Below are 16,580 nucleotides of genomic sequence, written 5' to 3'. Positions count from 1 at the left end.
CTGTGTAACATAATTCAGGCCCTAAATCAAGATTTCGCTTCCAACAAACACCAGAGTTTAGCTTTCTTTTGATTAAAATCGGTCCAGTGGTTATCCCAGAAAAACGTTTTCGCGTTTTACATGTATTTGAATAGGCCGCGTCGGAGTTGGGCCTGAGCTAAAGCTCCCTCTTAAAAATGGCCGTAAAATCCAAAGAAATGCGGTACAGCAGTTCCATCGTAGCGTTAACGGACTTGTGTCGCCACCGACTGGCGGTTTACAAAACTATAGTTCAACGCTGCGCAATCTCGGAGGCCACATTTAGAAACAATTTCGCCGCTAGGCGGCCGATGCCGACAATTCACAACATGTTGAATGGTTGAATGGAGATTGCCGGCGGTTCTGGCAGTAGTAGATAGTAGTCGTGTAGTAGAATTTGCTTTATTTCTTCCCTGGCTGCTACAAGTGTAGCGTATTATATGTTGTACATTGTCCGAAGGTATTGTGTGTTTTCGCCCGCGAAGGTTTTCGTTGTTCATCTGTTCCGAATGTGCGAACAGCGGACCGAATTTCCTGCCGTTCTTCGGTTGCGATTTGTTTTACGAAGAACTAATCTTCCCGTATGAATCGCCCACTCTCGAGCTACAGATGCGTCGGTTACCTTGACTACTTCATCTCAAGCGTGGCTTCAGTTTCGTTTCGCGTCCTTCAGTATCAACACTGTGCGCCTGAATTCTAAAATAGGTGGGTGCTTGCTTTGGGCGCGAATTCGCCCCATCGACTCGAAGCCATGGGCACATCTTCGGAAGACGTTCTTCTGATGGTGAGTAATGTGCGCTACAAGAAGAACAACGGGACCCTCTACTTGATGGCAGAGCGCATTGCCTGGATGTTGGAGGGCAAGGATTCCTTTTCCGTGAGCCACAAGTACGCCGATATCAAAAGTGAGTGCTCATGTCGTGAAGGGTGTGACAGTAGCAGCGATGACTCGCGAACCAGGCTGTTACATGATGCCACGTGCTCGTGTGTACATGTATAAACATGATCGCGCCGCTGGTCAGGTAGTTCTGCTTGAAATTCAGTTATCCAAGCGCACGATAGACGTTCTGGTGTCAGTTCCTCGAGACTGCCGTGTCGAACCTTTAATCTTGGCAGCGTCTCGGGAGGATTCCTGAAACTAATTTCTCCCAGCATTCACCTCCTATTGGCGCTCGGAGGTCACGCGACAAACTGCCTGGAAAAACTGCCTGCACGTGTGTACGAGTGTGCAGGTGTGCCCGAACCTAACCTAACCTAACAATAGGAAGCGAGTGCTGGGAGAAATTCGTTTCAGAAATTCTCCCGGCTGCCAGGAGAATGCACACTGCCTTTAATCTTCATTGTGAAAAGCTGCACGACTTTAAACAGACAGCTTTTCGAAGTTCACTTTATTAACTGGCAACAGCAGCTGCTCAATTCAGCCACAAGACGACACCTACTATAAAAGGTAGAGTACTAATGGACAACGAACAGGCACAGCAACATGCTACACTCACTACCGGTGGCAATTATTGAACTAATACAGGTAGCCCCGGCACCGAAGAATATGCACCCAGAAAACCATCAAGGAAGACCGAAGGCCTGGGCTAAAGCCCACGTTAGAATGTTCGCCAACCACCCCGCTGACATACATGGACGTGGCAGAATGTGAGCGACACAGGGCGTCAGCTATCAGCATCATAGACCAGGCGACAAATACCATCGTCACAGAATTCCTAAGAATGTCCGGCTCACTAGAAGCTGAAAAGGCTGCCATTGCCCTCGCTGCCACCTGCAGTGACCCAAACACCATCATAGTCCCTGAAGTGGCCTGCTGTGTCTACCTAGACGGATGGGCATCACAGCGGGCACACCGACTACTGACGACATATTGAGACAAACTGCATTGAGTCAAGTAGTACGGAACCCTGGCCATGAGTCCATGCCTGGTAATCAGCGAGCCCACAATGTAGCTCAAACGAGTACCCTCCAAGCACCGGGAGATGGTACTCACGCAACGGGGAGGGAATTTTTTTTTTTAAGAAGGGGATGTGCACATTTTATTAATGTGGAACCTGTGGCCATCAGAACTAGGGTGGTGTCACCTTCTTTTGCTGTATCTGTCACTGCTTTTCCAGTCAAGCCATCCTTTATTGAAAAACATAAATAAAGAATTCGTTCATTCATTGATATAGGTTAACAATGCAAGGATTGGTAATGCCAGCGTAAAGGTCATTATAGTCCTCAAGTTGTCACCAAATTTATGGTATCTGCCATGATGTCTCGGTGACTATTGCCTTGTGCTGGTAAGCACAAGGTTGTGGGTTCAATCTCAGCCATGGTGGTCGCATTCCAGTGGAGGCACAATGCAAAAATGCTCGTGTACTGTGTTTTGAATGTACATTAAAGAACGTCATGGGTTCAAAATGAATCTGAAGCCCTCGCTGCATGCACCATCATTCATAACCCACTGTACAGTTTCTGTGCATTAAACCCCACAATTTTTTAAAAACTTGCCGTAATTTAAGCAAGCAGTAATGGGACAGCTCACTCGTGAAAGATAACACTGTCATCATTCAATTCTCTAGGTTGATCTCGGCAACATTTGCAGTCAGTAACAGTATCTTGTGTAAATGATCATGTTGTGAAAGTTTCAGTCACCTGCTCTCACTGCATTTTGATTGTTTCGTAATTGCAAATAATGGTAGTATCTTGATGTGCAGCATGTGGTCAGCATTCATGATTGAGTGTTTACATTCCAGCGTGTAACTCTCATCCGCTTTGGGTAGTTAATTGTGGTTGTGCTTGTGTTTTTTTCTCCTTCGCCATGCAGTGCAAAAGATATCTCCAGAGGGCAAGGCTAAAGTGCAGCTCCAAGTTGTTCTTCATGGCACCGAGGGTTCTGCGACCACCTTCCATTTTGTCAACCCTCTAGGCACCCAGGCTCAACTGGAAGACAGGAACAGCGTCAAGGAGCTTCTGCAGCAACTGCTGCCAAAGTTCAAAAGGACTTTGAATTCTGACCTTGAAGAAAAAAACAGGTGCCCTGTGACAATACTTTTTTTGCCTCGCTTGAACACTGATTGCTTGTTGACACTTAATGCAACAAGAGGGATAAATGTTAAATTCACATAACAGAAATAAGCCATGTCACCTGTAACTTGTAATCAGAATAATGGCTACATGAGAAAACACCTTTTGGGGGTTTAGCTTTGGGCTGCAGTAAAACACATGCAAGTCACATATTACTTGAAGAGGGAGTAAGCAAAGTTTGTTATGGTGAACATATTGGACTCCAAATCAACCACAGTAATGCTGCTGTAGCCTTCTCTTGCTGCACGCAGGAAAACGCACCACAGCAATGCTGCTGTAGCCTTCTTTTGCTGCACGTAGATTCTAAATTGCTCTTTTCGCTTCAACAAGAAGCCACCAAATATTAAGTTGAGTAGAACTTTTTGCTGGGCGAGTTGGTTGGGATCTAATGAATACATTGTTGCGCCAAAAAAAAGGAAAATAAAGACTTGGGAAGGAAGAGTACGAAACGACAGAACGACACCCAAGTCTTTATTTTCCTTTTTTTCGCGCAACAATGTATTCGTTAGACTACCAAATATTAGCCTGCTTTGTCATAGCAATCCACAAAAACATTTTCTTGTGATTAAATTTCACAACAAATAAAAAAAGATGCTGAAAGAAATTTAAGGTTGCCCTTCCCATTCTGGATAGCGTAAATCAGATAGCACCTTCTGGACGCAAACCAAGAGACAGTGGGATTGAGTTCTTATAGATCTTCCGAAATTCACTTTCTGCGCCTTTACGGCCCTCAATTTTTTTCTTGTTAGGTTTTCTTTTTTTCATTGACTTAAACAATTTTACAAAAACATAGTCTCTTAGATTCCACTATGGGTGGGGCCCTCTTGTCAAGTAGGTCTCCAGACAGTCGCAATTATATTAATATACCTTGTACCATGCAGCTGGTCTTAACCAGGTAGATTTTGTGAGTCATGAAAAATGAACTTAGAATGACAGTTTCTGTGGGCAACCATCATGCCTGTTGTTGGCATGATTGGAAAGGTTGTGTGATGAAAATGCACATGCTACGCACAAATGGCATGAAGGAATTTTTCTCAAGCTTGAAGTACAAACAACAGCAGACAGAAACATAGCATCAGTGCTGGCTCCCAACTGACGGTTTTATTTTAATGAAACAGCATACATATAGCATTTTCTCATGACGGCAGCACAACTGAAGAGAACACTCGACCAGGATCACAAGAGGGTAGAATGCATGCTCGAATATAGGGAACTCTCATTGAGTCAAGTGCTAGTGCTAAAAAAATAATGACACAGCAAAGATATGAAGCCAATCTGACCACGCAGCTTGTTTTCCCAGAAAGCCATTTGCTTCCCTAGCTGTTCTGGTACGCATGTTCATAGTTCTGCAAATGGTCAATTAAGGCTGCCTTAGATGTGCTGTCAGCGTAAGTTCAAGCGCAAACTTGTTGCAGCTGACTGGAGCATATTGCTACATCTCCAGATCTGCCTACGGTTGTAACTGTGGCTTAAAAGAGGAGCCACGACACTGCATTCAACTCTTAAAACAGCTTTTAGAACATTTTCTGCACGAGGATGCTCAAAACAAGTGGAAGTACTTCAAAGTTAGTGGCTTCCCACTGACCTGCTGTGGTTTACGATAGAGGAAGCCTTCGCCGCCACACCTTGGTGGCTCAGTGGCTGTGGGGTTCTGCCGCTTGGGATGAGGTCACTGGTTTGAATGTCAGCCTCATTCAGATGGTTGTGGAATGCAGAAACCTTTGCACTTATATTTGGTGCGCCTGAAAGAAGGTGCCCCAGCTGGTGTAAAATAATCTGGAGACTCCTGTTACGTCTTCCATAGCCTGTGTGTTGCTGTGAGACATTTGAACTCTGTGATTTGATTTTATGGCCATAGTAGTGATTGTGGGCTTACTCCTCAAATCTTTTTGATATCTGCTGACGTGCAGCTTTGGACTCTAGACCATATCAAAAGAAGCTCTGTCTTTCTTCTTGGGTGCTCGTTAATGTGATCAGTTGACACCATGCTCTGCAGATTATTCATAAGTCAACGACCAGGTGAAAGAATATAAATGAAGCCATTGGCAAGAAACGAAAGGCAGGATAGTACAGAGGAGAAAGAAACAGTCGTTTCTCTGCTTTTAACCACTTGAGGGCATTACCTCCACAGGCGAAAATGATTCACACTTGAGGCAGCACTGACTAAAGGCTTCTTCTAAAAAATTTATTGCTCACGAGCATCTGCGAATGTTTACTCCTACCGATACCATACTAACCAGTGCAAGACAGCATTATTTACCAACTATATTGTCGCATGTTTCGAAGGACCAGAATAAAGCTTTACCATACCATATCTTGTCATTGCTTCACATCACGGGTGAAAGTGCAACTTGTCTTTAATACCATATTTGCTAGCATTATGCTGGAACTTTTCTCTTGTGGGAAATTGATGCGAAGTTGTGGGTGTGATAGTTATGTGGGGAGAGTTTTCCTTAGAACGTCCTAGTGGCTATATAGAAAAATGAAAAATGAAGTGGTTGTAGATAGGGTTTCTCTTAATCAGCTACTGTAAGCTCAAACAAAACGTTACTTGCAAACAGCATTTAACTTAGTAATAAGAGCATAAGTTTTACGCAAGCAGGAACTGCAAAGGCCCTTTATTTGCAGGTGCTAGCTAAAACTAGTCACTAAACGAATACCTAAATGAAATGACCCTGACCAGACCTGTTCTGTCTCACCACTGACTTTGCTAATTGCAACGCTAGGTCTTGGCTGCCATATGTTATCACCATCACTGGCTGGAACGAGCAGGCAGCAGTTGCTGCAGCAATTTTTTGAGGGCGCGATGATTACTCGAGAAAAATAACATTAATTTTTGATGACTGATGTTGGGGATATGAGCATTATCTGACTGCGAGCACTATGCCGAGTTAACTGTGGTAAAAACCAAGTTTGCTGTGAAATATAAATAAATGCAAAGAGTCTTGCAAGAATACTCTACTTGTCTAAACTAGTTTGGTGTTGTTCTTTAGTGTCTTTCTTACACAGAAATCATTGAGTCAAACAAAAGATAAGATGGTGTGAAGAATGAACTGGGATTTCTAAAAGAAACAATGAACATCAACCATAGGTGCTGCATTTTGACAGACTTCTACAGTTTCATGTGGTGGTTTATTAGTGGCCATAGTGTTCACCTGCTGAGAACAGTTTTGGGTTTGACAGGCTTAATTCTGATAGGGTAAAAAATGCAAGAAATCTTCCCCAACTAAAATTTTACTGCGTTAAAGAACCTCAGGCGAGCAAAATAATTTGCAGCTCCCACTACAGTGTGTTGTCATAACCTGTGTGTAGCTTTGGAATGCAAGACCCTGCCGGTCCCTTCAGTGATGGGGTTGACACTTTTGCTTCTGGCACTACACTCTGTTTCAGTAGTTCTGTGCAGCAGTGTGGAAGCTACAGGCTTCTTCCCCTAATTAGGGGTGTGAATGCATCTTAAAGGTGCTCTTTCGTGCCCTGTTGTCTACTAGCTGTAAGCAAACTTAGCAAAGGCAGCGGCATCATCTACTGAGACTACAACTGTGCAGTTGTGCAAAATTCGTTCCATATTTGCTCTGATACCATAAAGGCGTGGGCCTTCAAGATATCTCGAGATACAGAGCAGGAGGAGGGTTGCAAACATAGAGTTTCTCACTATAACACCTAGAGGGTAATCTGGCGCCACCGTCTATGGGAGTTTCTTAAGGGGGCACCGTGCCGTCATGGGAATGACGGTATATGTGCCTGCGAGGCTCGTGTTGGCTGGTGTTGTAAGATGCTTCGTCTAAAACGTGGATATGGCTACATAAATAACGCGTTCTCAAAGTAAAATCTTCATAAAAGGTTTCCATTCACGCATATTACATTTTTACTCACCCACGATGCATGACCAAGCGAAGAAAAGCAGGAACAGAGGACCAACTGTTTCAAAGCGAGCGCGAACCTTGTCGTCTGTCCTCCTACTTTAGCGGCCCGCTGATACTTTTTACGTAACATGTAGTCGTACACACAATAACAAGTTCTTACAGTTAAGCAAAACGTGTTTTCGTGTAATAATAAAGCTAAAACAGCTTTTTACGTGCTGTTTTAGTAGAAAATGAATCATTGTGACACACGGGACGGTACTTGCCAAGCGCGTATTCAAGGTGTCCTGTATCTACGAGAACGATGCCAATCCGAATCCACAATATACCGGCATTCCCATGCATACCACAGCGCAGCAGCGCCAGATTTCCCTCTAGGTAATGTTGTGAGAAACTCTATGGTTGCAAAGATGGAAGTGCATCGCACGGCACAGTGGCGCCATCTCTTGATCCCTCTTGTAGCATCCACTTGTACATGGTGCCCTCACTGACATTCGTAAGTGCAGGCCAATTATTTAATTAGAATTTGTGCATGTTTACTCCTTCCGCACTGTTCTAAGCATGTTGAACGCCACCTTATTCGATCCTTTCGCGTAAAAGAGTGCGTTGGGACGATGCTAATGATACCACACAAGCAAGTCTACAGATGCCATTTTTGCGAAGGATGAAGCACTACCCAGGAGGAAGTACTCCGTGTTTTTGTGGCTGTGCCAACTACACGTAGGAATTTAGCCACTTTCAAATCCGTTGATTGATTGTACTTTTAAAATGCACATTTTTTGGGTCTCCGTGCCTGTTCATTCGAACAAGTCGAGAACTCTATTTTCAGTTCCATAGAGCCACAATAAATACTTTATTAAAGAGCAAAGCAATTGGAAAAAGAAAAGCCCTGCGACTTGCAGAGAAGCTTCCAACCTGCCGACAAGGTCACTTATCGAGGCCATTTATTTGTCCAACGTGTTCCGAACTGTGGAACTACATCTCACTGTGGAAAACTCTGTGTTTGTGATTCGCATAGCCTTGAATCTGCTGCACAAACTTCTGAAACAGGGTAAGCATGCGAAATTGAGATGCATATGCAGTGCTCATAGCAGTCGTAGTAGCTAGCTTGGCTGTGGGCTTAAGTATGTGAACCATGAGCAAATGGGTTTATTGCGACAGAAGAGGATGATTGCTGTACTACAGTGGCATGTTACAGTTTAAAGGGCCCCTAAACCATTCCGAGGTTGAAAATATGTTATGTAGTGGCAGTTGTGTGTGAGTCTACAACAAATATGCAGCTGCAAAAAAATTTGAAAATGATGCCATAAAGGTAGAGTTACAGCCGTCTGATGATGAAGAATGCTGCCGTTGCTCGTTCCTTCGTTTCATTTGTGTCTCCCCCTTTGAGAGGTCTCTTCTCCTCGCCATGTGCTCCTCTAAATGACATGTGGACACTATGTCAGTACCACAGATCTATATTATGAAAAAAGATTAGTGGTCATTAGCAATGTCATGTTTTCGCTTCTTTTTTTCTCATTTCAAAACACCATACACATCCAGTTACCAAGACTCCACATTTTTTGGCTACCGCACCGGCCTGTACCTCGTGCTCCTGCGAAGCAGTACTGCGATAGACCCGACCCTGTGTTGTGAATTATACGTGATCACTGCCCAATTTGTTTACAATACATTGTCAGAGGTCTGACAACCCATCGCACAAATAGAAAAAAGAAAGTGCAAGCAAACAGATGAAGAGGGCCCCGCTAATCGCCAGCATTTTGCCAGACCTGCAACGTGATATGTACCAATGTGTTTTGCAGAGACGTGGCATTGCAATTTATAGGGTGTTCATCACTGGCACCTCCAAGAAAACCGAAAGCTGAAGCATCGTGTCAGTGGAGAAAAGGACTTCCATTATTTGTTTTCTCCTTTTCTCTTTTTTACTTTTGTAAATATTCACTTAATAAGAGTGACGTGACACGGCAAAACACACAATACATGCGTGCACAAGCAAGCAACACAACTAGGAAGAGCAGGTGTGTGACTGCATCAACTGCATACAGGTGCGTTAGTAGACAAATCAAAAGTCACAGGTTCTTGTAGGTTGACTACTTGATATCACTTGGAGCACCCTGATGACATCGCAATGTGCAGAGAAGCACCGAAAAGATCAGGAGAGGAGCATGGAATTGTTTTTTAATTTGTGCCATCCCCGTGCCGCTTAGCTCTGCCATGTTCACCAAAGATTATCGTCACGGAATTCTGTACACAATGCGCGTGCTTATATGAAATGTGTAAAAAAATGTTAGAGATTTTTTAGGGGCCCCTTTATGCGGGATTTTGTTTAAGAATGATGTGTGGGCCATTGTAGTGAGGAAATTTCTTGGGCCATCAAAAGGACACTAGAGATAAATTATTGAGCTGAAATTATTTGAGCTGTGCTAGTAAATTGGCCTTCTACATTGCCAAAAAAGGCACTCTTACCATGAAAAGAGGCTTGTTAAGCCAGAGAAGGGGCAGTAATGAAAGAGAGGTGAAGATGCTGCCTTGACGTCCCCGCACCTGCTCTTCGTGATGTCGTGGATTTTGACAGCCTCTGCTTGGGCCTAGTTAATTGTTTGTCATTAAAGATTGACGAGAATCTTTCTTAAGGGGACGCAACTCAGCAAGTTTTGAGAGCTTTTACCGAGCTACAAAAGCCCAAATACTAAAATATACTTTGAAATCCATGGTGCCAGACCGACGTACCGGTGCCAGGGTTTTGGCGTGAAATTAAAAATGTGGTACTTTGGCCTTCGTTTTTTCTTTTAATAACCAGTCTGTTACAGCGAAGCTAATGAAAATAGTGTTTTGCAAGAATACATTATCACTCTAAAGGGACTTAGTGTATCTTTTTAGTGTCCCTTTAACAAGGCAGCATGTGTTTGACATTTGAGAGAGCTCCATTCTAGCCAAATTGTTACCAGTCTGTGCAGTGTAGAGGTGTTTGTCATTGAATATTCATCTGTGTTTTTTCACTGTTCTCTCGTCGTTCTGCCATATAGCCAGCACCTTTGTGTTGTCTTATTTTGCCATTCTTGTTTGAATTAATATTGAACTGGAGCCCTTTTTCAGGATTCTTCAGGAAGACCCGCGCCTGTTTGAGCTGTACAGGAACTTGGTCGTCAGCCGGGTCATCACACCAGAGGAGTTTTGGGCCAACCACGCTCCAGTGAGCTTTTCACTTATTTTATCTTAGCTTTAAATAATAAAGTGTGCCATAAACATTCAGAAGCACTTCCTTTCTATCTTCTAGTTATTAGTTTTCAAACGTCATCTAAAAGCCTGCACAAGTTTCCTTGCTGCTGATTTTGTACCATGTATGTTCCTGTCACACCGACACTACAGAACGGGCTTGGGTTACCGCAGGTTGACGGACTATGGTTTCAAAGCACACTCTACATGAGTCTGGTTTGTCAGAAATCTGCTTTGTCGATTGCAATAGAGATACTTGGTTGAATTGGCACACGCAAGTGTGTGCTATCAGATGCCAAACAAAAGCAGCCATAGTGACTGTATTAAAATATCTACTGAACGTTATCTACAAATTTACAAATATGGCAGTTTTAGTCTTGACACATGCTGCAGCTTTTTGTGTTGCTAAAGAGTAGTTGGTTCAGATGCATTAAAATGTGTGTGGTCTCATCTCAGCAACGCAGACATTTACACTAAAAATTAAAATGCTACATTCGTTTCATTAAGACATGAGATGTGTGAATGGATTTACATACTTCTGCACTCGTGACTGCTGGCTGGAACCAGTACAACTTGCTTGTCTATAAACATTCAGCTTACTGTTTTGCACATGCAAACTTAGTGATGTGTGGGAGGTCAGTCATCTTGATGAGCACCTTTCCAAACCTTTTATGGTTCTCTGCTTCAATTTTAGATGTAGACTAGCCTAGGTTGAGTGGGGAGAGAACGGACATTTGCCCAAGTAGCAGGGGCCTAATTTGATGTAAAACTGTGCTGGTGTTAGTTAATCACTGTTGGATGAAACTGTACAATGTTATAACTACATGCAAATGCTCACAGGTTGCTGAGAACACATATTTCACAAACTCGGCTTCGCAAAGCTCAGTATAAGTATACATCTTGTCTATCGGACTGCTCTCCTTGTACCAGATTAAATAACTTGCCTTGCCACAACATAGCATTAACCCTATCGGGACCAAATTGTGATGAACTTTCGAAAAATGTGTCGGAGCTGCATAATTCAATTCCGAGGCCCGGCAGATTCCACTGAAAGACAGGTGGTAGAATCATACTGTACTTTGTGAGTTTTCTAATTAGTGCACATAATTACAGAGCGATTAAATCTTGATTCAGTCTGCAGTCAGTCATATTCTTTCCTTCTCTAAAGAAATTATAATTAACAGCATGGATCTGATGTGCATGTTAATTACTGGCTGCGGGCATTACGAGGAAAGAAGAACCATTCTTTCACCATTGATGACAGAAGCGGCATGCTTAACATCCTGTCAAATGTGGTAGTGTCAGCAGTGAAGTGGGTGTATGTAACAATATGTTGCAGACTGATAAGAAATGTGGTTGCATCTTGTAAGCAGAAGTTTTTTTTCTTGGCCACTGCTAGAGAGAAAAACAAGGCACGTACACAAATGTGTACTTTATGACTGAAGGGAATATGGTACCTATCTCGACATAGTGAAGGGATTTTATTTTGTTAGCTGTCAGTACTTGTGTGTTAACCTTATTGACAAAGGCTTTGCACTGTCATTTCGTACTGTCTACAGAAAAAGGCTGGGACTGTTCAGATGTCCCCTTCGGCACAACCCGTTGGGGTCTCAGCAGCATTCCTCGTTGACGTCCAGCCACAAACAGATGGCACAGAGGGCCTGAAGTACAATCTCACAGCTGACATCATAGACTCTATATTTAGGACCTACCCTGCTGGTATGTATATACCTTGTATGTATGCTGGTGCCATATTAACTCACTTAATGATTTCAATATCTTTACCCCAAAATTTGTGCAAAGTTAGAGGGTGCATTCCATATGCGAGATAAAAGAGTTCTAACTATTTTTTTTCGTGGCCACCTTTAAAAAGTAACAGACACATGATATGATTTGGCATCCAATATGGTGTACAATCTGCCGGGACCACTTGGGCTTGCGCTTGGGGTCAATCATACGAAGGCGTTGTCAAATGTCCGAAGTGCTCCATTTCCTTCGTCTGCAGCAGATGCCCATCATCTACTTTGGACGTGTCGTGGGACAAAGACAATTCACGAAAATGTACTTAAAGGTGTGAAATTGGACAGTGATCAAAAGCTGATGACTGCGAACAATGGATTGTGGACAATACATTATATAAATCACTGTTGAAGTCTCTCTATGAAACAGGTCTGCTTGCTTATCTTTTGTTTCATACTGACATTACGCCATGTGGAAATGCAAGTGAACAATTTATAAAAAAAGAAAAAGAATAAAGAGGCATTTTGTCATGCTGTAATACTGGATCTGCTGGCGTCCAATCCGGCGCTATGGTATGGCAAAATGACTCGGCAGTGCATCAGACAATGTATATGACACCGAATCCTCCATCTTCACAGTAGCAATTTCAAGGTGTGATCATTATCTGAGGAAAAGAAAAAAAAAAACAACACTTTTTTTATTGGGAAACTGGGAGGTGCATTCTTTACGTGAGTGCTTTCATTATGCGAGTAAATATGGTGTGTATGCTGTGAGACCTCATTTATGTTGTGAGACCTCAAAGCATAAAAACGGGGGCCATATTGCCAAAGCTGGTGATAGGTGATGGGTGGGGGCGGTATTGTTGGTTTAACAACCTTTTCGTAAATGGCACTACAGCCAATATTTGCTGGACAAGTTTAAAAATGTTGTCAACAGATGACATTAGGTATCCACTTCATGGTGGTTTTATTGCTTTAATACAGCGGAGCTGTATATGGCTAAGAAACCATAGTGAATTGGGAAAACGTTTATTGAGCCTGTAGTAAAGCACGCAGGCGTGCTTAGGACGTGGCCTACGTCGTCATCGTGGCGGGTGCTCTGCGAGGATCCCTGCTTGCCGTTGCCGGCTCGCCAAGCTCCTGCCTACCAGCGCCTCGATGACCTGCTGGACGGCCTGGAGTTGTTTTTCTTGGTCGTCGCTCCGCGTTGCTTCCTCGAGCTGTGGCAGTATACGTCCTGAGTTAGCTTCGCTTGGATATTTGGAGCAATCCCATAGCATGTACTCGAATGTGGCCATCTCCCTGCAGAACGCTCTGCACTTGTCATCGGGGTGCGATTCTGGGTACATCCTATGCAATAGCGTCGGGCTTGGAAGCATTCTCGTTTGTAGTTGCCTGAACAGCATGGGCCTGCGACCTGCTCAGCCCTTTGCTGGGCGGCGGGAGAAGTCTGCGGGCTAGCCAAAAGGCCTTGGTCAGTTCGTTATAGCTGGTCATCCTGTCTTTGGCGCTGAACCACAGCGGGCGGCCGTTGCCTTGGGTTCGGTCGGTTGGTCCTCGCGCTCCGGCGTGGGCCATTTCGTGGCGATTGGCATTCTTCTCCGATGCTTGCCCTGCGTGCGCCGGGAACCACTTGATTCGAGTCCTCTTGTCGCGGTCTACCTGTCGGAGCAGGATGCGTGCCCCCGTTGAGGCAATTCTTCCTTTGGCATAGTTCCTCACCGCCTGTCTGGAGTCGCTGAGGATTGTGTGGCATTTTCAGTCTACAATGGCCAGGGCAACGGCTATTTCTTCTGCTTCCTCCACTTGCTTGCTCGATGTGCTGGCGGTCGCCCGCACGTTGCCTCCGGAGTTGACCACCGCGATCGCAAAGCCGTTGCAGCCGGCATATTCGGCTGCATCCACGTATCTGCCGCCGAGATGTTCCGCGTGCAGGTCCATCAGTGCCTTGGCTGTAGCGCATCTTCTGCTTTCGTTGAATTCCGGGTGCATGTTCCTCGGGAAGGGGTCAACCAGCCATAAGGAACCATAGAATTTTTGTATGCGGCAACAAGAACTATCATCAGTGGCTCATGCCCCCGTAAGCACTCATACCCCTTTCTGTAAAATGCAATGGCTCATAGCCCTGTGTGGCAGAGGCTACAAGCACTCAGCAAAGTGAAGCAAACAGTGCTTACATTCTTTGTAATCACGCATGCAACATACAAAACAGCATGTCGAAAACTTTTGTCATCAATGGCCCGTACTCCTGTAAGCAGTGGCTCATACACCCGTAAGCAAGCAAAAAATGCAATTGCTCATACCTCCTTAAGGCAGACGCCACAAGCACTCATCAAAGTGCATTGAACAGTGCATACACTCTTTGGAATCACGCATACACATGCATTGTCGGTGATTTCAGTGTGAATGTATCCGGACCGAAAAAGGAGTAATTTACACATTTCATGTTGGAGACATTTCGCTTGCGATGCCACACTGATCTGGCCCAACTGACCACCCAGCAGTGTACGTGCTTCAATTTGACATTATCAAAGGTTGTGTCTGCAGTTGATAGTATGCCAATCAATGTACATCATAGCGACCACAAAGCCATTGTGACTGTCATTACTTAATGACAATGAGGGATGCAATAAAGTCTTTACCACAAGTTTCTTTACTAAAATGTTGCAGCTCCACTAGTCATCCACCTTTGCAGGGCAGAATGGCCTCGAATTATTTTCCTAATTTAAATTAGCATTTTTTTCATTGCACGAAAGCAAAAAATTTGTAGCCCCTTGTGCAAGAAAAATATGTCAGCGACTGTACTTATTTGCAAAAAAATCCCATTTCATTATAAAAATATTTAGATATAATGAAGCGAAATGGTAATTTTATGGACTTCCGTATATATACATTTAGCTATAGTGTACTGGAAATGTTTTTATAGTAAAAAATTTTTTTAATCGGATGCTGCTCTGCACTTTTGAAAAAGCTTTGACAGGGCCTTGAAAGTACTTGAATATTTCTGGATTTTTGTCTCTGAGACATGTATAAACCCTGCTTTTGGATGCAAGCACGCTACTGCTAAACAAGCGAAGTCACTCACAGAAACACATAATGGCAAGAGCTGCTTGCAAATTATGTGAATTTCCCCCTAAAATTTCTCGTTGTCAGGCATTAATAATGTAAGTAAAAGAGGCCACAATAACAAAAAGAAACAGGTTTGGCATACCTTTCTTTACCTTGTTCTCTGTACTTCGTTAACAAAGGAAAAACATAAAATGAAGGTATTGCACACGGATGTTCTTCACAGAAGGTGCAATGTCTCAATTTTCTTGTCAAACAAGCCTTTGTTGGCGTAGATTATCATACTGTCACGAGCCAGCGCTGAGAAGTGACTGGAACGCGCGCTCGGCAAGAGGTGGGCGCTGAAGAAGAAGACGCCGAGGAAGCCGGCTTGAGTTTTTGTGCGCCATCTCGTAGAACTGTCTGTCTCGTCGACGCCGGGTACATCTTTAATTGTCTTTCCGTGACAAAACTGGCGAGAGGTATGGGGATCGATACCCCACACCTCCAGTTTAAAACCACTTTAAGTGCTGCAATGAACGGGACACACACTGTTTTAAACATTCAGAAAGTCCACAACTGTCAAGGAATTTTGCAGTTCCCCCCCCCAAAAATAAGTCAAGGCAGGAATAGGAAATTTTTACACCAGTTGCTCTTTGTTAGGGAATTTGATACACAATCAAGGTACCTTGAAAATTGGCATCCAGGTTCGGTGCCTTGGTTTCGGGAATGCCCAGTCTGGCCAGCTGGCTAGGGTATGCGAGGTGCACTGCTTGTTTTATGACTGAATCATGCATGAATAAATAGCAATGCTATGGATTTTCATCGAAGTGCAACTGAAAAATTAAGGGATAACCTGCAGTGACAAGAAAATAGGTTTAGTGCATGATGTCCAATGTATTTACAACTCTCTGTAAGGAAACTATTATAAGTTATTGACTGGTGCAATAAAAGCAAAGCCAGCAAACAAGGACGGAAGGGAGACGACACCACAATGCACTAACTTCAACAACTTGATTTTCAGGAAATACACCTATATAACCCATGCACAGTGGCGCCACCTCATCCAAATCTTAACCATCCAAAAAAGCTGTCTCCTTATCTAACAAATCGACCGAAGGGGCACTAACACACGTATCGCTATTCCGCCAGATAGCCTGAGCCTCAATAATCTCTCGCACGTCTTTATCTTTGTGCTTCGCAAGAACCCGGCAGGATCCATATACTGGTACACAGCCGCATTCCTGACAGTAGGTTGACAGATGACCATATTGCTTATTTTTCACATTTAGGCTATGTTCCCGTAATCGGTCACTAAGACATCTCCCTGTCTGTCCGATGTATTTTTTCTCACAGGACAGGTGCGAGAGATTATTGAGGCTCAGGCTATCTGGCGGAATAGTGATATGTGTGTTAGTGCCCCTTCGGTCGACTTGTTAGATAAGGAGACAGCTTTTTTGGATGGTTAAGATTTGGATGAGGTGGCGCCACTCTGCATGGTTTATGTAGGCGTATTTCCTGAAAATCAAGTTGTTGAAGTTAGCGCATTGTGGTGTCGTCTCCCTTCCGTCCTTGTTTGCTGGCGCTAAATATGCTTTCATTTTACCAACACGCCCAACAAATGGCAATG

The 16,580-nt window shown here is 43.8% G+C and overlaps 1 protein-coding gene across 1 annotated transcript in view; it reads left to right on the top strand.

Moving 5' to 3' along the window:
* The first annotated feature begins 339 nt into the window (after positions 1 to 339).
* Tfb1 (transcription factor B1) overlaps positions 340 to 16,580 on the top strand; it is a 40,152-nt gene continuing 23,911 nt past the window's right edge. Inside the window, exons 1-4 of the mRNA XM_075690012.1 lie at positions 340 to 923; positions 2,831 to 3,038; positions 10,047 to 10,143; positions 11,726 to 11,885. Coding sequence (XP_075546127.1) covers positions 770 to 923; positions 2,831 to 3,038; positions 10,047 to 10,143; positions 11,726 to 11,885 — 619 coding nt within the window. The 5' untranslated portion in view covers positions 340 to 769. The remainder of the gene's footprint in view (positions 924 to 2,830; positions 3,039 to 10,046; positions 10,144 to 11,725; positions 11,886 to 16,580) is intronic.

This window comes from Dermacentor variabilis, chromosome 4 (assembly GCF_050947875.1).
Source record: "Dermacentor variabilis isolate Ectoservices chromosome 4, ASM5094787v1, whole genome shotgun sequence".
Classification (NCBI taxonomy): Eukaryota; Metazoa; Arthropoda; class Arachnida; order Ixodida; family Ixodidae; genus Dermacentor; species Dermacentor variabilis.
This window is presented reverse-complemented; position numbering and strand designations above follow the sequence as displayed.